The sequence below is a fragment of the Nanorana parkeri genome, unplaced genomic scaffold (genome assembly GCF_000935625.1).
Source record: "Nanorana parkeri isolate BGI_ZX_2015 unplaced genomic scaffold, ASM93562v1 scaffold516, whole genome shotgun sequence".
Taxonomy (NCBI): Eukaryota; Metazoa; Chordata; class Amphibia; order Anura; family Dicroglossidae; genus Nanorana; species Nanorana parkeri.
This window is the reverse complement of record NW_017306784.1, coordinates 649314-670855: the sequence shown is the minus strand read 5'-3', so window position 1 is coordinate 670855 and position 21542 is coordinate 649314. Positions and strand designations below refer to the sequence as shown.

At 44.2% G+C, this 21542-nt stretch overlaps 2 protein-coding genes across 4 annotated transcripts in view; one reads left to right on the top strand and one right to left on the bottom strand.

The window, feature by feature from the left end:
- The window catches only part of EIF2D (eukaryotic translation initiation factor 2D), a 41302-nt gene extending 39579 nt beyond the window's left edge, over positions 1-1723 (bottom strand). For both annotated transcript variants that reach the window (XM_018561316.1, XM_018561317.1), the window contains exon 1: positions 1588-1723. In XM_018561316.1, the coding sequence (XP_018416818.1) occupies positions 1588-1643 (56 nt within the window). In that variant the 5' untranslated portion in view covers positions 1644-1723. The remainder of the gene's footprint in view (positions 1-1587) is intronic.
- Positions 1724-5000: 3277 nt separating this feature from the next.
- LOC108790954 (dual specificity tyrosine-phosphorylation-regulated kinase 2-like) lies at positions 5001-20437 on the top strand. Of its 2 annotated transcripts, none has more exons than XM_018561320.1 (3): positions 5001-5169; positions 17004-17116; positions 18890-20437. In XM_018561320.1, exons 1-3 carry the CDS (start codon positions 5058-5060, stop codon positions 20435-20437), a joined length of 1773 nt encoding a protein of 590 aa, XP_018416822.1. In that variant the 5' UTR covers positions 5001-5057. The 2 variants fall into 2 exon arrangements, with proteins under 2 accessions (XP_018416822.1, XP_018416821.1); XM_018561319.1 differs by having other exon boundaries at positions 17004-17119.
- The last annotated feature ends 1105 nt before the right edge of the window (positions 20438-21542 follow it).

The window sequence follows — 21542 nt, the reverse complement described above, 5'->3', positions numbered from 1 at the left end:
GATCTGGCACTGGGTCTGTTTATATGGATGGAGAGGATTCTCCTCCTGCAGCTTACTGGGATATGTGATGTTGATATCACAGCAGGTTGCAGAAGAATGAAACGTTATTCCTACCTAGGTGAGAATAGCAGCAGCAGGTTGGGCTGCCTACAACTCTGGGATCACTTATAGCACAGTACTGCAATGCCTCTACAATACTCTGGTATCACAACCACAACTCATGCTGTTTTTCCCTATGAGCTAATTTTAGCTAAAACCAACACAAACATTAAGCCATTCACACACGGCGCGGCGATCCGGGATGTCCTGGGACTGTGCAATCGTATGGAGTTGCACACAGCGGTTGCCGGTTGATTCCAATGGGGTTACATCCACACGGCAATCACAAAAAACAAAAAAGGTACATGTACCTTTTGTGCGACACACACACGCAGCTTTTTATCACCGCCAGCGCGATGAGCGGTGGTGTGCGACTCCGTGACGGCAATCCTTGCAGTTTTGTGCACGAGTGCTGTGCGGTCACGGCTTGTGCAAGTGTGAACCTGGCCTTAGCATTTTCAGGCTGTTTTATTAGGTTTTTAGGCATTTTCAGGCTTGAGCATGTTTGATTAAGCCAATGGAAAGCTAGTTACTAGTAAGAAAAGTTGGCATTAGATGCAAAATTGAACAATAAATGCATGTTGCAATTGTTTTTCAGGAGCTTTTATTGAAGTCTATTGCTCCAAAAATGTGTGATTCTGCTTAAAGAGAAATTCATATTCTTTTTCAAGCTACAGGTAATGCATAGTTAGTCAGGTTGAAAAAAGACACATGTCCATCGAGTCCAACCTATAGAGATAGTCCAAGCTTATAGAAATGCAATGCTCGTGTGAACAGCCAGCACTGAAAATAATGGGATTCCTATGTTGATTGTTGTTGCATTTCGGGTAATATGCGACAAACTCTCAGGTAAAATGGGGCTTAAAAAATGAAAAACTCCCCTTGCATTGGGGCTACCAACCCACCCAGATCCCCCCATACTGGGAGGGTTAACTGTTTTTTTTTTTTTTTTTGCTCAAGGACCAGTATACAGCACATTTAATTACCTGATCCCAGCAGGCTCCAGGATCAGCGTCTGCAACCTATTGCCCCTGACACCACTTTTCTATGTGAGGGTGCCAAGGGACAGTCCAGGAGCCAGAGAGATCAGTGCCAACTACTGGGGAGCAGGTACACCATGGGGGTAGCTCTGCTGCAAAGGGAAGATTCCTCAGCCCCCTAGCCCTAGAGATAAACTTTAAAGATCTAACGTTTTATTTTCCAATGAAATGAACAGTATTGGATTTCCTCGGATCACAAGAGAAGCAACATAACACTTCAGAACTCTGGAAGAACATCTAAAAGCAGCTTTTGTAGTAGGTCATCTACACCAACCTGGCAAAAAGCGAGACAATTCAAGAAATACACAAGCAACATTCTTATAAGCCCACAATAAACTGTGCTGCCTCTGCCTGCCCTTCCTGAAATAAAATACAAAGCCGTGTATAGCTAAATCCATAAGGAGGAGCGAGAAGCGTGCTATGACATAATACACAGAACACTCATCACCTGTCCGAGCTTTTCAAGGCAGTGTGTGACTTCACTCTGAACGGCTTACAGAACATGATTGAAGACTGAAGACAGAGGAATCAGAATAAAAACAAAAATAAATAAAACTGTGTCAAATAAAAATCAGCTATGGCAGGGGAACCATCATTTCCGGTCCGTTCTCAAGTGCTTTCCGTCTGGAAACTACGACTTCCTGCAGAATGTGCCCTCTGCCTTTCTTGTAGTGATGCTGTGTTTTTGATTCTGTAGAGAAGGAAGTGATAGCGTTCAGCTGACAGGAAATATTCACATCAGAACAAGACCTGGGGCATTTGCTGTGCTTAGAAATATGATTGTCCAGCAATAAAATAGAAATGAAGACAGGGGGTGGGGGAAGTACACAGTATTTTAACCTTTTCACTGCCAAGTCCTTTTTCGAAGAGATGTTATAATCCACATTTTAAGCCTGAAAAATACTTAAACATTATATCATTTCTGGAAGCAAAGACCCTGTTGAATACAATGGTGGCAGCTGCAAATTTTTATGTCTCACAATATTAGCCCAACTCTTTCTCAAACCCCCAAAAATTAGTAGAAAATGCACTTAAGTTAATTTTAGTGCCCAAAAGCACAATATAATACCCATTTTTTGTAAAAATATAAAATATGAGGTTAGGAAGTAAATTGATATGTAACATGCCCATGTTAAAAATTGTGTGCGTCCTTGAAACAGTCACAACATACGGCGCCCCAAATTGCCCATAGGCAACGCTTTAAAAGCCCATACAGGTCATCAGTTTAGAGATATCTGTGAATATTGGTCCTAGAATTATTGCTCTCGCTCTGACGCACGTGGTGATACCTAACGTGTAGCGCAATCATCATTTTCATATGCAGCCAAGCAATTACAGCTGAGGGACCGGAAGTGATTCAATCAGCATTACTTACAGTCCCATAGAGCAGGTAGTATGTTCATCTGTCTCCTTCCACGCTTCCCATCGACACCTGATATGCCACTCCCAGGTCAGCAGGAGGGGCAGCAGAGCCTGGGAAGCAAGGCTGGGGTCCCCGGTCGGAGGGGGGGGTGCATTTCACCGACCTGTGGAAACGATCTGGTGGCAAAATCGCTTCCAGTATAAAGCCGACAGTCGGATTTACACATGTAAATAGAGTACTGGAAGGAATCTATTTAAAGGGGCCCGATGCCAGCAACATATAACATACATCAGTGGTAGCAAAAGGGTTAAGGGCTCACAACATAAGCAGTGACTGGTGTTTTTCAGCAATGAAACAATGCCAGTCACTAGTAGGGTGCATAGAAAACAATTGTTTTCTGTGTTCCTGTTTCACACGACAACGTTGGTGGTATGTGATATGCTGTAGAAAAAAAAGTAGACTTGCTGCATTTTTCTGCAGCGTACTGGACAGCACCGCAGGCACACAGCACACTGCTCCCCTGTGTAGAGACTGGAACAGAGTGTGCACTCATTAAAGTTAAAAAAGTAAACAGCATGATGCACCAAAACAGTGCTTACAGAATATATCCGATACTATATTGTTTATTTAGATTTTTCTACTAGCAAAAGTGTGACTGTTTTAGAATGGGTAAGGTTAGGCTGAAGGGGGGAGTTTTATGTCAGTTTGCTTGTTCTAAGACCAAGATTGTGCATACCGGTACACGGAAGCAGTGCAATTTTGTAAAAGCGCTACCACACATGCATGTGGTATTAGAACAATTATGGTTTATCCTGCACCATCTTTTCCTTTTTTTTGTAGACTAGCTAAGCCCACCCACAACAGGTGCAATTTTGACTCCATCCCTGCTCCATTTTTTAACCCAAAGAACCTCTACAGGGCCATCGCTATGGAAAAATGCAGTTGCACATGCCCCATGGCAGTGCCCTCTTAAAGAAGTCTACTTTCAACAAAGATCAATTTTCTTGACTCTTCTTGGTCTGGTTCTGGTGTGTGTAATGAATGATGACCTTTAGGAAGGTTTAACAAAGGCGCCCACAGCTCTGAGCTCTTTGTTAGCTATGCTGAACTCTTGATATGCGGCTGCTTCTAGAACTGTCTTATGCCTTCCTGATGAAAACACCATCATAAGACATAAAACGCATTGGGGGGCATTTAGCAAAGCAATTGCGACAGTTTTAGCCTCTTAGATCATTTCTTTTATGTGCAAATCTGTCTTTTAAGATGTGCCCCTGTTTTGAGCTGAGGAAGCGTTCTATGAGGAAGCTTTCATGGATATATTTATTGAGAGAGAGAGAGACAGAGAATATATTTCTTGATACAATATTGTAAATTCTTGTTTTTTTGTCAGAAGGCACCTTAAAAACCACATGTACCCCAATCCTGATTTATATTCTATTGATGAGCGGTGTGGTGCCAATCACTCAGAGGTCTTTCACAAAACCTTCTTGTTTACTTTTGTACCCCACGGTCCCTCTGTGTGTTGTAAAGTTCCTGTGATGGACTACAATCTCATGTTTAGTTTACTAAATTGTAGAGATTATAGTCCATCACAGGAGTGAGTTTGGCGCGGTGGCTTCTTTACAACACACACACGGACCATGGGGAACAAAAGTAGCCACCCTCCAGAATGAAGGACAGTGTCAGCACCAATTCAGAGATGATTCGATGATCTACAGCTGAGTGATACACAAATAAGATGCATTTTTTACAGATTATTTTTGACATGCTGTATGAATAGGAAGACATAACAAATTTATAGAGGTTTTTTTTTTTTTTTTAAATATGACAGCAAAAGTGGAACTATACTTTAGGTGTAACTAGCTGCTGAGCTGGGGGGGGTCAGCCCCAGAGAACCTTATAGGAAGCTATGGTAAAGCATGGCGAATACAATGCAGATTGGACAGCTGGGATGTAAACACACAGCAGGGGATTTATCCAAATCTGGAGCAGCTGTGCATGGCAACCAATCGGCTTCTCTGTTCAGTTACGATTTGGAAATGAAACAGAGAGGCTGATTGGTTGCCATGCACAGCTGCTCCAGTTGTGATTAATTCCTTTCACTGAGTGCTAGGGCAACAACTGGAGGTAAATACACGAGGAGAAGGATGAGCAGCTCAGCAGAGGAGCCATGCCATTATCCTTTACGTTGTATCATAGAGAGCTTTGCCAATAGAGAAAGTGAATTACTCCATCGGGGACAAAGGCATCGGCACAAACATGTACATCCGTTACTCGACTGCACGTCACTTCTCCCTGGGAACTTTCCCATAACTAGGCTCCGCCCTTCCCTGCTCGATGAAGACCCCGCCCGGATGAAGGCCCTCCCCTTTACAGATTAGCATTACAGTACGAATAAACTTTTTTTTCCCACCCTGTAATGCACCGCCTTGACAATTGGCCCCGCCCACGTGGCTGGCCCCGCCCGTTCGGCCTCTGTTTGGGTTGTGTACGGATGGCAAATCTCCGTGTGTCAGGTGTCTAGGACGGGCCGGGCAGGACGGGGTGTCAAGCGGATGAGCCCGAGCGGTGTCGGGGATGGATCACAGGCGGCGGCTGTCGTTGCTTCTGTCCCGGTGGCAGATATGATGCTCCTTACCAGGAAGCCGGAGGGCCCGATCACAGCAGGTATGTTGGCTCTATGTTTAGCCTTCCACTGTGACCTTATATAGATCTGTTGTAATCATAGCACAGGGAATGCGGTCGCCTAGGAGTCGGCTGTGTGTGTGTGTCATTGATTCACCCGTTGGGCATTTGGTAAGAGCAAAGTAGAAGTCTGAACGAGGCTGCATGTGGATGTGACATGATTGTGTCCTGATTAGTATGTGCAGTACGATATTAGGGGCACTGTACATGGTACAATCTGATCATACAGCTGGTGAATGTGTGCAATACGACTTGATGTGTGAAAAGCATGTGTCCTGCTTTTAGTGATGGTACCCAAGATGCATGTGCAAAAAATGTGCAAAGCTTGCAGCTCGAACAGCTGCATGAGTTCCTTTTCTAGGCATAGGGCAGCCCATTGACAGGAATGGGCTGCTCTATGCAGACGAGGGGTCAAGGAGGCCTTGAGCTGCCCACACACACATTACAGTCTGATTGTGCAATCTTCTTTAGAGTCCATTCACACCAGGGCGGTTGCGGATCAGGGTGGTTAACACGCTGATCTCGCAAGGGAGGTTTTGGGAGTTTTTAATTGTGTTTCAGCGCTGAAACGCAATTAAAAACGCCCAGAACCATGCTGATCAGTGCGGTTCCATGGAAACCGCACTGATCAGCGTGGCAAAAATAGTGCAAGGAGCATTTCGGGCAGTGGCGGTTCGGATCAAGCTGTCCCATGAACGGTCCCCATAGCAATGTATGGGATCGTTCATGTCGGCGGATCCGTGCTGCCGAACCGCCCCGGTGTGAACGGGGTCTTAGATCTGCCAACAAGTATGTACCACAAGGGTCTACCTGATTGGATGCATATAGATTAGGTAGGTCCTTGTATTATGTACAGTCAGATTGTAACATGTATGGCTAGCTTCAGATTCCTCAAAACTATGTAATATGAGATCCTACCAGTGACATGCGGTACCTTCCGTGCTGGGTGAGGCATTCCCCAGCACGCTGCACCCTCAGCCCCCCCAACCCGGTCGCCAAGCTAGTGGGAGGGAGGAGCCTCCCTGTCCCTCACTTGCTCGTCCCTGGTAAGGCATCAAGATCGATGTCCTCAGTGTTTTGTTTTTTTCCTTTTTTTGATTGGACAGCTTGGACCAATGGCGTTTGCCATTGGTCCAAACCATTCACAGAGCTCAAGCTTTTAACACAAAGTAGAGGCTGTTGCAGCTCATGCCTCACTATGCCCGGGGAAGCCCGCTGCTGTGTAACCTAACTTAGCTGTCAAAAGCCGAATGCAGCGCCGCCTGTAATTAACAGGCAGCGCTCCATCCATGACAGGTTACACAGCGGAGAGGCTTTCCCCGCTGTGTAACCTGTAACAAGCCCCCTCTGAATGAAGAAAAAGCTGTCAGCTTTAGACTTGAAGCTGACAACGTTTTCCTCCATAATACTAGATGAGGCTCTGCCTTCCCTGACCGCACATCCCTGGATCCCAACTAGTCTATTCAAACAATCTGTATCCAATCAGGCAGTCCCTTGCATTACATTCTTGTTAGATCTATATCTGACCCACACATGTCACAATCTGTACAATCCCCTTTAGATCTACCAGCAACAATGTCGTTTCAGGGCCCAGTCAAACCATATCTAGTGCGTCCCAGTCCAGTTCATGCCCGGAACGTATAGATCAAGCCGGGCCGGGAGGGGGCGTGTTGATGCCATTCATGTCAATGGCACCACAGACATGCTCCCCCCCCACCAGAATGCGAGGTACAGGAATCCGGTGCAGTGCAATCTGAAAAAAATGCTGCAAGCACTATTTTTAAACCACTCCCTATTAGAAGGATTCCCAGCTGCTGTAGGAATGAGAGTCTGTTTTACAGGTTCCTGTTGCTGCTGACGTAAGCTTTGGGTCAGCGACGGGGATAGACCTAAAAAGGCATTTGTAAACAAATGGCTTGGATAACAAAAATGTACAGATCGCGTTCTCAAATGCTTCTAGGGGGTACAGGTGATGTCACCGTGCCTTCCTGCAGAGCTGGAAGCTCCAAATCCCCCAACAAGGCAATCAAACCCATAGCAAGAGTACATTGCAGGATTGTGCTATCCCAGGAGGCAGCGGTGACGTCACCCGTTCCTCCCAGAAGAGTTGCAGTGCAAGCTTATGTATATTTATACACTTTGTAACTACAGCCGGTCCTAAAATTCTTTGTTGTCCAATCAGCGGAAGTCACTGTTCAAATATTCTGACAGCGGCACACAGGCTGTCAGATAACAACAACCCAGCAGGGGGATTCCCCCATCTATGCTGTTTAGTGTGGATGGGGATATCGAGCGTTCTAGAAATCCCGCTGTGAGTGACATCACTAGGCCATGGGACTGCAAGCCGCGTTCTTTTGATGGTTTCACAATACAATCGTTTTTACACTACGTGTTGCGTTTAGTGCATGATGGTGTCTTTTAAATGCATTTGAATTGACATGCATTTACATCATGCATTTTTTTCATATCATGTTGTGTACTTTATTCTGTTTTCCTTAGGCTTTGGCAATGTGCCCCGTTCTCACTACAATGTAGTGGTGATGTGTGACAAAATGCAGACGTGCCGTCTTGTCACTGCAGTGCATCGTACCGTGCTGTTGTGAGGAGCCAGGAGAAGAGTGTAACTTTGTACCCTGTCAATAAAGTAAAAAAAAAAAAATGTGATTTTGCTGAAACAGCCCATTGTAACCCACCCACCGCCCACACACCAGACCTCATGTAGGCACTTGCTGGCTAAAAGGGCTAATGCCAACAAGCTCTTAGCATGAGGAATAATTACTAATGATTTGTGGGGGCTTGGTGCAAACCCAGTTCACCCAAGTCTGCGCAAAACGGTCATGACTATCCCCCCACCAGTGGCCGTACACGTTACAAAGGGTTGGGGAACGCCTCTGCAACAATTTATTTGGCCCTTGAGGCGGTGCGTCGGTTACACTTTTGCATGAGCTGTGACGAATTCCGGAGACTTGGGTTCACACCAAGCCCCTGCACATAATTACATAGCGAGCGCGCTGTGTGTTAAACGTTCGTGAGCTATGGCCACTGCTTGGATAACATGTCCCCCTCTGCCCACCCCTATGCCACTACTGTGTCCCGTAATGATAAACTGGCGAGCAGGGGAACCACAGAAGGCACATGTTATCCGAATTACCCAGAAGTGTTGGATAGCAGCTACTGTAGCTCGTGAAGATTGAACACTGCCTGGTGTAGGTTCAGATTTATGTTGCCTGAGAGGCTTGATGCATGCTTTGGAAGATTGGTTTTAAAGTGTATTTCGAGTTTTGCCGCCAAATTGGTAAGGTAGGGAGACTGGGTGGGTCTTAAAAAATTATTTTTTAAATTAAATATATTTGAGTGTGGATGTGTGTGTGAGAATGCCTATTAGTGTGTGAGGATGTGTATGTATGTCAGTGTTTTTGAGGGCTCGTTCACACTAGTCCCATGCGATTAGCGCACTACCACGCAATGACACCTACCGTGCGTTCTGGTGGGGGAGGTGCGTTGGGTTGCTATTCATTTGAATGGTACCCCAAACACAGCTCATACGCCTGCACTGGAACGAGCGGTACCCTAATTCCGTGCATTCCATTGCAGTGCGAATTGGGTCGCAACTTAATGACCAAGGACAAATGTGGGTCCTGAGGTTACACAGGTTGAGAACCACTGTACTTTCCTCTTGAATGTAATAGTGGTGGGGGAAGGTTAAGGGGTAAGTTTTTTTGTTTTTTTGTTTTTTACTTTTTGGATAATTGTTCATGTTACAGCCACATTCAAGGTGAAACATGAAACATGGTCCCCCCCACTTACCTGAACCACTGGGTTCTTCTCCCTGCAGGCTCCTGCCACAATTTTAATTTTGCCGGTCAGAACCTGCACAGTCGTGTCATCCATCAGGGGTGCGCAATTTTTCTACATTTGACCCTGCGAGGCAGGGGATCCTCCTCTCGATTTTGTAGCAGCCTGCTTGTTCCACTTGGTTTTCTGGGTCCTCCACTCTTCTGGGGTACCCGGGACAACAGCAAATGACTTCAGGATGCAGGGAGCAGACCTGTCACCTCCAAACGCTATCACATAGGGGCTTATAATCCCCTGTGTGATAGTAATAAAGTTAGGTGAAAAGAATATATATACTTGCCTTTTAGTGAATGGTTCTCTACCTCTGCTTGTACAGGTGTACTATCTGTACCCTGTACTGTCGTGCAGCGCAGCCCTGCACCATGAATTTTGAATTTCGCTTTAAAATTGCAAGCACCTGACTGCGCTGAGCAATGAGTAGAGTTTCTTAGCACGTTTAAATACGGTTTTGGTTAAGATTATTTTTTGTATCACGACAAGTAGATTGTCATGAGGGACAAGTAGATTGGATTTCAATTTCCACACCCCTGCATCCATTCACAAATGCTTTGATAGGATCTGTGAATGGAGACACTGCAAGCCCCATCTTCCAATGGAGTACATGTGTGGGGATGTCACCATACTTGTAGTCCATTCATACTTCCTCCTGTCCCTGTAACTGAATGTACCTCAATATGTACAGGGGCTGGGAGGAAAAGTCTGCAGGAGCCAGATCATTGTACCCGCAATCCACTGATCGTATTTGCAATGCTTTGCAGACTGAAATGCAAAAAAAAATAATACATTCACATTTTATTTCTTTTAATGTGTGTGATATTTTTTTTTCTCAAAACCTGGATTATGCCTTTTAATGTTTACTCTAATTAACCCTGCCTGTACCGTGCTGGCCGATGTCATTATCAGTTGTGAACTAGATTTGAACACTGCCCCAACAAAGGGTTAAATTCTAGAAGCATTGTATGTTAATGAGAGGCAGCTCAGTGTGTCCCTAGTATTTCCATAGGGACACTCAGTTTCCTATCGCTTTCAAATTGTAGAAGTTTGTAGTCTATCCAAAGGCTGGGCTGGGTGCTTGGAATTTGGGTTTCAGGTTCCAATTCCCCTCTCTCCTCCATGCTGTCTTCACTCTCATCCACATTGCTGGATGTTCTACATAGAAAAGAGAATATGTTGAGTACATGTACCAGACTGTATTTTTAGTAGGGATGCACCGATATCGATACTAGTATCGGTGCCGATGCCGAGTATTTGGGCGAGTACTCGTACTCCCCCAAATGCTCCGATACTTTCCCCGATACTTGAGCTTCCGGTATCAGGAAGCCAGGCAGCGAGTCATTACACGCTGCCCGGCTTCCTGATTGGGCATGGAGCCGGCTTCCCAGCCAATCATTAAGCCGGGCAGCGTGTAATGACTCACTGTCCGGCTTCCTGATTGGTCGGGAAGCTGGCCAATCAGGAAGCCGGGCGCCATGTAATGACACAACGCCGAGCTTCCTGATTGGCCGGGAAGCCGGCTTCATGCTCCCTTGCGACGAATGGCGCAGGCTTCCCAGCCAGTCAAGAAGTCGGGCGCCTTGTTATTACAGGCTTCCTGATTGGCCAGAAAGCCAGCTCCATGTTTTCTTGTCACCTAGTGATGAGAAGCATGGAGACGGCTTCCCTGCTAATCGGGAAGCCAGGTGGCGAGTCATTTCACGCCGCCTGGCTTCCTTAATGGGACTTCTGGTATCAGTATTCGATATCGGCGAGTACTGGAAAAAAAAACAATCGGTACTCGATACCGAAAAACCGGTATCGATGCATCCCTAATTCTTAGGGGCTGAAAAGACATTGAATACAGAAAAATACTGTGGTCTTTATTAAATATGGAGCAGCTGGCCATGGAAAGGAATCAACTCTACCATTTAGGGTAGGTTCACACCATTTGCTGGACCAGATCTGGAACGCAGTGCATTGCGATTTTGTAGCGATTTGTTTTCAGCGTTTTGGAAGTAGCATCAGCGGCTGCTCTGTCCACTCACTCTCTGATTTGCCAGTGTTTGCTGGGATTGCAAAACCTCCTGGACCTCTGCTGAACGCCTGTGCAACGCTGGAAAACCGCTCTACGGAGTGCTGAACATTGGAGGTATTATTCAAGTGTCAATGCCTCCCAAACGCTACATGTAATCTATGTTTTGATGCAAAGCAACACGACGCTACCGCCCATGTTTGAACTGGATTGAGCGGTTACCATTGTTTTTGCCAACATAGGTGTTGTTTGGTGCCAGAGAGGCGTTAAAAACGCCAGGTTAATGCCTTGTTTTGCCGCACGTGTAAAAGAGCGTTGAGGGTCTGAACAGACCATACAGGGATGATCTCCAGAGAGATGCATTCCAATAAACATTTATAAGTTGCACAGACACTCTGCATCGGGAAGAAGGTTGCCACTTAAGATAAGAGCACTAAAAGTAGACTTATCCTTTAACTACCGGCAAAGCGATTAATAAGTGGCCGCACAATATATCCGTAAGCTGCATAAGGTTACACAGTAATCCGTGCGTAGTATGGTGTGGAAACGTTTGTTTTATTTGCAGTTCACTTCTTAGAACGTGTACATAGTCTAATTTCATACTTTTCTATATCTGTCTAATTTACTGTTCTGTTATGGTTTGGACTAGCATGGTCTATTATGAGTATTGTAATTCTGCGTCATACTATATAAAAACGTAAACGTCTTTTATAGATCTACTTATCGATAAGCTTCTTATGATGATATAGATTTCTTTCTGGCGTTGATGATGGCGATGTATCTAGCAGCTAATCCTTTTAGTAATAATTCATTCAGATTTTCTGTTTTCTTTGCATATCTTAATCACTTTGCTACTGGAGATTTTTTTTTTGTAAATTTTTCCCCACATGCTAAAATCTGCATTTTGTTCAGAAAATTACTTAAATAGTCTCCGGCCACCTAAATTAGGACCCGGAGACTGCCAGATGACCCCACTCGGAGCGCCGCCCACCGGAGCAGGAGTGACGCGACGCTCGGCGAGGTAAGTAAGAAGACACCTGACACTGACTCGAGTATAAGCCGAGGGGGGCACTTTTCAGCCAAAAAAATGGGCTGAAAATCTCGGCTTATACTCGAGTATATACGGTATATAGATATATAGCTCTATATATTGATATATCTATATTAGATAGATATATCTATTATACTATATTGGATCTCTCTCTCTCTCTCTCTCTCTCTCTCTCACAAACACAATATAATCCCAATGTTTTGGAAAAATAGGTGACACTTTAAATCCGTTGGTTTACAGTTGACCATAAATTAGGGAGCTATTTTTTTTCTCTTGCTCCGGTGTGCGCAGTGGTATCCAATATGCATTTTGAAATTGTTGTTTACATACACACGTGTGCTAATAACTGTATGGGGAGTGAGGCAGCCCGGGAGGACTGTCTGACAGTAGTGGGTTGAGGCAGCCAGGAAGGGATATTTGCTAGAGATGGCTATGGCAGCTATGGATGTTTTAGGCGGGGCAATGTGAGGCTGTGGGTTAAGTAGCCATTGAGAGATGCCTGAGAGGGGAGCTTAGGTGGTCAGAAAGGTATAATTGTTTGTGGTGGGAGCAAAGATGGATGTCTCTTAGCCCGCGAGGGGGTGCAGCTGGAAAGAGGTGGCTGTCAGTTTGAAGGGCAGGGAGGAATGTCTGCCAGCTGGGGAAAGGGGGCATTGGAAAGGATGTCTGCCAGCTAGGGAGGATTGTCTTTCATTGGAATGGAGGATCAAAGCTAAGTTCTCCAGGAGGAGCGCAACAGAAGAAAGCTTCATACTTCTGGCCACTTCTCTCAAGTTGGCCATACACATGTAGAAACACTTTACCCCATCCATGCTAAACAGTGTGGAAAGGAGTATTTCCACTTCTAGACTATTGTTTTCTGACGGCCAAGGCCCACAGCTGTCAGAATACCTTAACAGTGACTGCAGCTGTCTGGCCTGGCTCTTTTGGCAAACATTTATTGAAAAATCGACCTTTGTGGAATGGAGTGGTGCCAGCAGGGCCACCTGTAGCTCAAATTCAAGCAGTGTATGGCCGCCTTTTATTGCTGTCCTTGCTGTGCCCCATCTGCACTGCAGATGAGTTGGCTTTGGAGGAGACAGCTGCCGCCAAAGGTAAGTTATCCTACCTCCAGATCATGTGGCCATTAAGCTGTGAAGAGATGGCTGGCTGGTGCAATGTAGGTGAGAGGGGAAGCAGGTGTAGGAGGAGACAACTGTTGCGGAAGGTAGACTCTTAAGCAGTCTGTCATTTTCTTGGACAGCAACATCTTGAGAAATGGACGGCTCCACACTCTGCAGGCACTTTTAGGAGTGGAGAAATGGAGGCATGGAGACAGTAAAAGGCAGAGGGATGTAAAGTCTGCTGTCATATCCCCATGCTCTCCTACAGGAAGTGGCCCATGGCCCCTTCAGTTCACACTTTAAAGAACATAGCAGGTGGCCACTGGATCTCCAGGAAAACAAAGAGGAGCAGGAGATAGGTGGACAGGAAGAGGGAAAGTGTATGATTAGATGGGATTGGGCAATCAAACAAATGAGGTGGAGAGTGTGAGATCACCAGATGGTCACATAGAGGAAAAAGAAAGGAAGTGTGTCACTGACAGGACCACCAGGTAAAAATAAAGTAAAGAAGCCAGGAAAAAGAAAACTAATGCAACTAATGTACTAATGTAATGATAAGCTGCACTGTATTTCCTGTGTGTTCTTCGGGTTTAAATACACTATAGAAACCAACTTCAGACAAAACTTTATTTTCTTTGGGTGAGACCATAAGCTGAAGAGAAGTGATGGTAAATTTCTCTAATGGGGGCACAGTCAAACACATTTTCAGTAGGGTTAAAACATCTGTCAATGTTTTTGTTGCTGTCCATGCCTTCCTGTTCCGATGCAGACGTCAACCAAACAGGAAAGGAAGAACTCTGCATTGTGATTCCAAACCAAAATAAGAACTAGCTTGAAAGTTTAGCTCTTCTAAACTTGTTTTCAAATTTAAAACTAAAATTTGTTTAAAGTGAACTTCAAGTTTGGATGATACAGTAAAAGATGCACTTGCCCCTCCCCCCCCCCCATCTCGAGCAGCACATCATCGCATCTCCTCTCTCCTTCGCTGTTCCATTCAACCACCAGGACCAGGAAAAGAAAACCCCATGCAAGCTCCAAAGTGAGTTTATACAGGGCTATGAACACCTTGTCCTGGCCCCATGTGGCAGCGCTCGGCCTATCACAAGGCAAGGGTACTGTCACATGCTCACCCATACCCAGAAGTGTATTGGGGACCAACGGAAAGGTATGCATTTACAAGTCACAAGGGGCTTTAAATTCTGCCAAGAGCACACCACATCAAGACATGGCACTGTTCTCAACATAATTTAACAGTCTTTGCAGGGCAGCCTGATAATGTATGCAAGGGGCAAATCCTTGACACACTGGGCCCGCAAAAAGCCCATTGAATGACACTGGGTATAAGTAAACCCCAAAGTAGTCTGGTGCTGGATCACAAAGTGGTAAGCCTGCAGGGGATAGCACCAGAAAAAAAGCAGGTTTTTTTTATTACATGCTGGACAAAAACATTTCGGGCTCTACGTTTCCCTGTGTCATAGTGAAATAACGTGATGGAAAGAATTTCTAAATCGTAGATTCTCAGCCAGGGGTACCCAATGCAGGAGTGGACAAATCAATATGGAAATCAGGAGCCCGTCTTTCCAATCCAGGAGCCAGCAGCGCTAGAGAAATCCTTAAAAGTTAGGGTTATTTTTGGGGAGCATTGGCTAGCTGGCTTCTGGGATTTGTCCAGCCCTGACCCAGGGGGGGTCTTTTTAAAGGTCCAGGAAGTATGTCTGCTTCATGAAGTAAATTAATTATAAAAGTTAAGAGTTTAAAGCAGAACAAATGTTTTTTTAAATCAAAAAAGAATAAAAGGTTGCATATTTTCAGAACTATGGGGTTTATAAATGTTTTTCCCAAAAAATCAAACAATTTTCTAATTTGGTTTTGTAGAAAAAAAATGTGTAAATTCTTGGTGAAAGCTGTATGAATCTTCTGTAAAAACATTTTAAAATAGACCTGTGTGTGTCTTGTGGCTTTCTCAATAGGTTTCCTAGCTGCTGTATAAACAAAGCAGCAGGATCTAGGCTTCTCTATAACCCTTTGGCTTTATTTCTGCTGGCTGCACAGCTCAGAGATCATAGGCTACAAATGTAGTATATTGTAGTATGGGGTTATGGGGGAACCTCACTGCAAGGGTGTTCTTTTTTTAATTTTTTTATTTGCCTGGAGTTCAGTTGTAGTTTCTATAGAGAGCTTCCTGTAAGGTAATGATGATAACGCTTCCCTCAGACAGTAGATCTGCCTTCATCACCTCCCACTAATGCTGAGCAAGTACATACATTAGACAAGATTGCATTTAGATAATATAAAATATTGCTAAATAAGTTTGTATGTTAAAAAAAAAGTAGAAAATATTTTGGTTCTGCTTTAACCCTTTTGCTGCCAGACCTTGTAGAATAAAATGGTGGCAGATGCAATTTTTTTTATGTAATCCGATATGTGATCTAACACATATTTATGGTAAACACAATATAACACTCAACTTTTTGATAGACTGTAGAAGATGATGAGGTTGTGCCGAGTAAATTGATACCAAACATGTCATGCTTTAAAATAGCATGCAGCTGTGAAACAGCAAAAAAAAACGGCAGTACCCAAATTTGTTTAGGGCCCGTTCACACCAGTTGCAGTGCATTCCAGCCCGATTCTGGGCAGAACGCACTGCCTCGCATTGCAGCGGCTCACTTTTTTGCCGGGCAAGAGGGGGCGTAGCGGGCCATTGAAGTGAATGGCACAGTAGCCACGCCCTCCGGCCTCAATGCGATAGTCCGCACAGGATTGCAGGGCACATTGTGCCTGCGGTCCGGGCCGGTGCGATCAAAATGCTGCAAGTACTGTTGATCGCACCGGACCGCAAGCACAATGTGTGCTGCGATCCCCTTGCGGATGATCGCATTGCGGCCAGAGGGTGTGGCTACGGTGCCATTCACTTCAATGGCCCGTCATGCCCCCTCCTGCCCCACTAAAAAGTGAGCCGATTGCAATGAGAGGCAGTGCGTTCTGGCGGAATATCGGGCTGCAACGCACTGCGAATGTTGTAATCGTGCCCTTATAGGTGACTTTTAAAAGCCTTTACTAAGTGGTCTCTGGGTGTTCTACTGCGACAGTATTCTTGTAGTGGTGCAGTTTTAACGAATATTAGGTGGAAGGCTCATAATGTTATGGCTCATCCTTATATATTGCTATTTATTCCTGAACACTTTTTTTAGAGCACACTGCAAATACTAAAGACTTTTCTTCAAATTTCTGCCACATTTCTAACACAAGTTGCAGTTCCGAATCTGAGCTGCTGGGGCTGATAATGAAGGCCTAAACTTGCATTTCAGTGCAGTCAGTTTTGTAAGGGCTTGTTCACACTGAAAGCGCGTGCTTTCCAGAGCGGTAGCTGCTGGAATGCACCGCGATCCCTAAGAAACTACCCCCCCCCCCCCGTGTGATGGGACGCGTGGCAAAACCTTGCCTCCGTTCCACTGCAAACGCAAAAAATAGCTACTGCTCTGGAACGCACACGCTTTCGGTGTGAACAAGCCCTAAGGGATGTGGTGTGGCATACGTCAATTTTGTTTTTAAAATATTGGAGTTTCACTTTAATTTAGGATCATGAAAATTAGACATTTAGGTGGAAATATAACAAAGAATTTCATTTATCAGTACTTACTATGATTTTTTTCATAAGATCAGTTTTAGGGTTTGTGAGATTGTGAACGTGATAGTAGTATTTTTGTCTCTTGCTCTTTTCGGTTTGGTGTTTTGGGTGGGGCATAGACCAAAATCAATAGAGGATGATAGCTATTTATGGTTTTGTTTCTTACAGTGCGATATGGAGATGGATTGTATGATTCCTACATGAGGGTCGACCATGTGTTAGTACAGGATGCTGCAGCAGAAAAAGAGAGTCCCTCCACTTTGCCTTCTATTGGTAGACTTGTTGTAAGTAGCATGTCATTTTTATTTTTATTCTTACTGTCCTGTCATCACCACCTGATTTATTTATATTGCTTTAACTGGGTAATTGGCTTCAACTTACACAGTGGACACTCCGCTAAAATCCTTTATTGCATACACATATAAAAGGCATAGGGAAAATTGTATGTATGTATGTAAGGGCCTACATTTTACATGTACTATTGTTTTGATAAGCTCAAAGCAAAAGGCTGTTACAAATATTGTTTAATTTAAAATGTTGTTCTTCTTAGAATGAATACAGTTAACTGTGCTTTACACTTCCAAGAACCCTAGTTATGCAGTGCTATAGGTTGATTACACAATTACTTCTGTTGAGTCTGAGTACGGTGACCATTTCCCATGCTTCTGCCAGGGCTGCCATATGACCTGTGCTGTCTCTTCAAATGAAAAAGTGCCACTGCAGTCAGTTATAGCACCAGTGACTGAGAATGCTTCTCTTGCCTACCTTTTAGGAGAGATGATTTGCTGAAAACTCGCTTTTATTCCAAACACCAGAAGATTTGGCCATTTCAGAGAGGGAAATGAAATCTAGGAGGGGTACCTCCTGTTAGAGTAAAAATATGCAAGAACACCACCACTGTAACACATTCTGCTACTGTTTACTATGGGATTAATTGAAGGGCTTTTTTAGTTAAAAAAAAAACTATGTGCAAACTTTTTTTGGGGGATTTTGGGTTTATGGGGTAGGTAAATACATAATGCTGAGTGAATGCTGCTAGAAAAGCAAGTTACACGGGTGGCAGTGAAAGCAGGCGATTGATCCGTGTTACCAACCACGTGGCATGTGGTTGCGTCTCTGTATTGCAATGCAAAAAAAAAAAGGCATTAAGGAGGTTGTAACATCGCCGCTTGAACTTCAACTGCCCTCTGATGAGTGATTCACAGCGGATTGCTTTTCAAAGGGTGGTAGTGTTTGTTGCCCTGTGAACCTAGCCCAAGTGAGTGCTGCCCGTACTCGCCCCAAATGCTCCCGATACTGGAACTTCCGCTATCAGGAAGCTGGGCAGTGAGTCATTACACACCGACCACCTTCCTTATTGGCCGGAAAGCTGGCTCCATGCTCGAGAGTGAAGAGAGAGCATAGAGGCGGCTTCCTGGTCTACCAGGAAGTCGGACAGTGTGTAATGAGTCGCCGCCCAGCTTCCTGATTGATTCGGGAAGCTCGCCAATCAGTCAGCGAGTCATTAGCCACCCCCTGGCTTCCTGATTGGCCAGAAAGCCGGCTCCATGCTTCCTCGTCACCTGGTGATGAGGGAGCATAGAGGCAGCTTCCCAGCTAATCAGGAAGCTGGGTGGCGAGTCATTACACGCCACCCAGCTTCCTTAATTGGACTTCCGGTATTGGTATTCAGTATTGGCGAGCACCGGAAACAAAATATCGGTACTTGATACCAAAAAAAACGGTATCTGTGCATCCTTATTATATACAAAGGTCACCAATGCCTAGATGACCATATTTAACAGTGGCAGCATGTGTTGGCTCATGATTGTCAGTGGGGACTCCCTCTGACAGTGACCGCCAGAATTGAGAGCCGTGCAAAGTGTCTGTTGATTGCTCTCAAAAGAGAAGACGTTTTATTAGCATATCTTCAGCAAGGGACATTGTACTGGGGAACCTACATAAACCACTTGCAAGCGGGATAGGGTATTTTGACCTGTTTTGTATGTGTATCTAAATAAAAAAAACTGTGCAGCACTTTACCAAATGTATTTTCTTTTTGTTTATCTTTATAGATAAGTACGAATAAATTCACAATGAAGGATCACCAACAGGTCAAAGTCCAGCAATTATTTGAGAACTCTGGAAATCTTAGAGCTGGTGCCAAAATCTCTGGAACTGACAGGGTGTTGCCAGTACTGACCAAAGAGAAGAGTTCAGACAGCTCAGGAAACTCTAAATCCAGTGATGGATCCATCAAGTCTGCAAAAGCCACCTATCTAACTCCTGAACAAGCGCTGAAGCAACACAAACCTCAACTGGCATCTTATGAATTGCAAGAGATCAGCAATTTTCATGAAATTTACTTTGTGGGTCCAAATGCAAAAAAGAAACAAGGCATTGTTGGGGGTACAAATAATGGAGGGTATGATGATGACCAAGGTGGATATATATTAGTCCCTCATGACCACCTGGCTTACCGTTATGAAGTGATCAAAATCATTGGGAAAGGTAGCTTTGGCCAGGTGGCAAAAGTTTATGACCACAAACTTCATCAACATTTTGCACTCAAGATTGTCCGCAATGAAAAGAGATTCCATCGGCAGGCAGCAGAAGAGATCCGCATTCTGGAACATCTAAAAAAGCAAGATAAAACTGGGAGCATGAATGTTATCCATATGCTGGAAAGCTTTACGTTCCGCAATCACATATGCATGACGTTTGAGTTGCTAAGCATCAATTTGTATGAACTAATTAAGAGAAACAAATTCCAAGGTTTCAGTCTGCAGCTAGTCCGTAAGTTTGCTCATTCAATCTTGCAATGCTTGGAAGCATTGCACAGGCATAACATTATCCACTGTGACCTTAAGCCAGAAAATATATTGCTAAAGCAACAAGGGCGCAGTGGAATTAAAGTGATAGACTTTGGGTCGAGTTGCTTTGAACACCAGAGAGTCTACACATATATACAGTCTCGTTTCTATCGGGCACCCGAAGTCATCTTGGGAAGTCGGTATGGAATGCCAATTGACATGTGGAGCTTTGGCTGCATTTTAGTGGAGCTGTTGACTGGCTACCCTTTATTTCCAGGGGAAGATGAAGGAGATCAGTTGGCATGCATGATGGAACTCCTCGGCACTGCTCCTCCAAAGCTTTTAGATCAAGCGAAAAGAACAAAAAACTTTGTCAGTTCTAAAGGCTATCCTCGCTACTGCACAGCCACTACACTACCTAATGGATCTGTTGTCCTAAATGGAAGCAGGTCACGAAGGGGCAAAATGCGTGGTGCTCCTGGTAGCAAGGACTGGGTGGCAGCTTTGAAGGGCTGTGAAGATGCTCTTTTCATCGACTTCTTAAAAGGTTGTTTGAATTGGGATCCGTCTGCACGCTTGACCCCAACTCAGGCACTAAGGCACCAGTGGATATGCAAGCGATTGCCTAAGCCCCCCGTAACAGAGAAGTCCACTGGAAATAAAATGACCAGCCATATTAGCTCTTTCCCAGGGATAAGTTCTAAGCTACCCCCTGTCGCGGGGGTGGCCAATAAGCTACGGGCCAATTTATTGAGTAACTCAGATGGGAGCATACCACTTAGAACTGTCTTGCCCAAATTAGTCAGCTAGTCCTTGAATGTTTTATTAACAGCAATGAGAATATTTTGCTACCCCTTATTTTACATGAAATACTGTACATTTTTTTTAAGTGTATGGTTTACTAAAACAAGAGGAGTTCTTGAATTATGTGGCTATATGCAAACCACTTGAAACAAATATTTTTAAGGGCTAAGCTTTTCATGCAACGTGGTACAAATCTATTTCTTTTTGTCCGTTAAAATTCTAGGTCCATATATTCTGTACGTGTCCTGTAGAAGCACACAAATCAGCAAATCATAGGTGCAAACTTAGTCTTGAAGATGGTCCTTTTTTTATGTTGTTTCTTTCACTTTACCTGTTGAAAAAGGAAATTAGGTAATAAATTCTGTGATTTGTGCCCACTTTTACCTGCTTGACATAGGCCATATGTTCACTTCGCCTGAGTGATGGACCCAGCTGAAATTACTTTTGATGGTAAAAGTAGATAGTTATTAAACAAAGCTGGTCATTTTAGACTTTATCTGCAAATGTTCAAGCCACTGGCCTGATCTGCTAATAATCAGGCACTTTGCATGGAGCAAATAAGTGCTCTCTTGAATTGATATTTTAGCTGAATGTAAAATGTGGATATACGACACGTGCTAATCCAATTTTCTTTTTTTGGACGTTCTAGAAATAATCACAAACTGTGGTGTGACTTCTGAAGATCTGGATCTGCAGGTCTACCTACATCTTTCAAATATTTAGTTATCCACTCCCTTGATACTTTGGCTATCCACTTTGAAATGTCTGTGTTCCATAACACTGTGCTGGTAGTTATACTGGCGGAAGATAAATGCTCGTCCAGTTACGGCTTGGATCTGCCTTTGCCAAAATGGTTTTCTTATCCCTCCCATTTAATCAACAGCTATCATCAATATGAAGCCTTTTTAACTTCCCAACACAGTAGTTAATTTACTTCCCTAGATCTTACTTTTTAGATAATTTGTGCAAACCCACCCTATAGTGTGGCAATTAATGTTACTCAAAGGGAGAGTAATATGAAATCATTCAAAGAGTCTAGTTTATGAATGTATCGAACAAACCAAAGTAGTTATGATTTCTGAGTTTTTATTTCTCAGATAAACCATGGAAA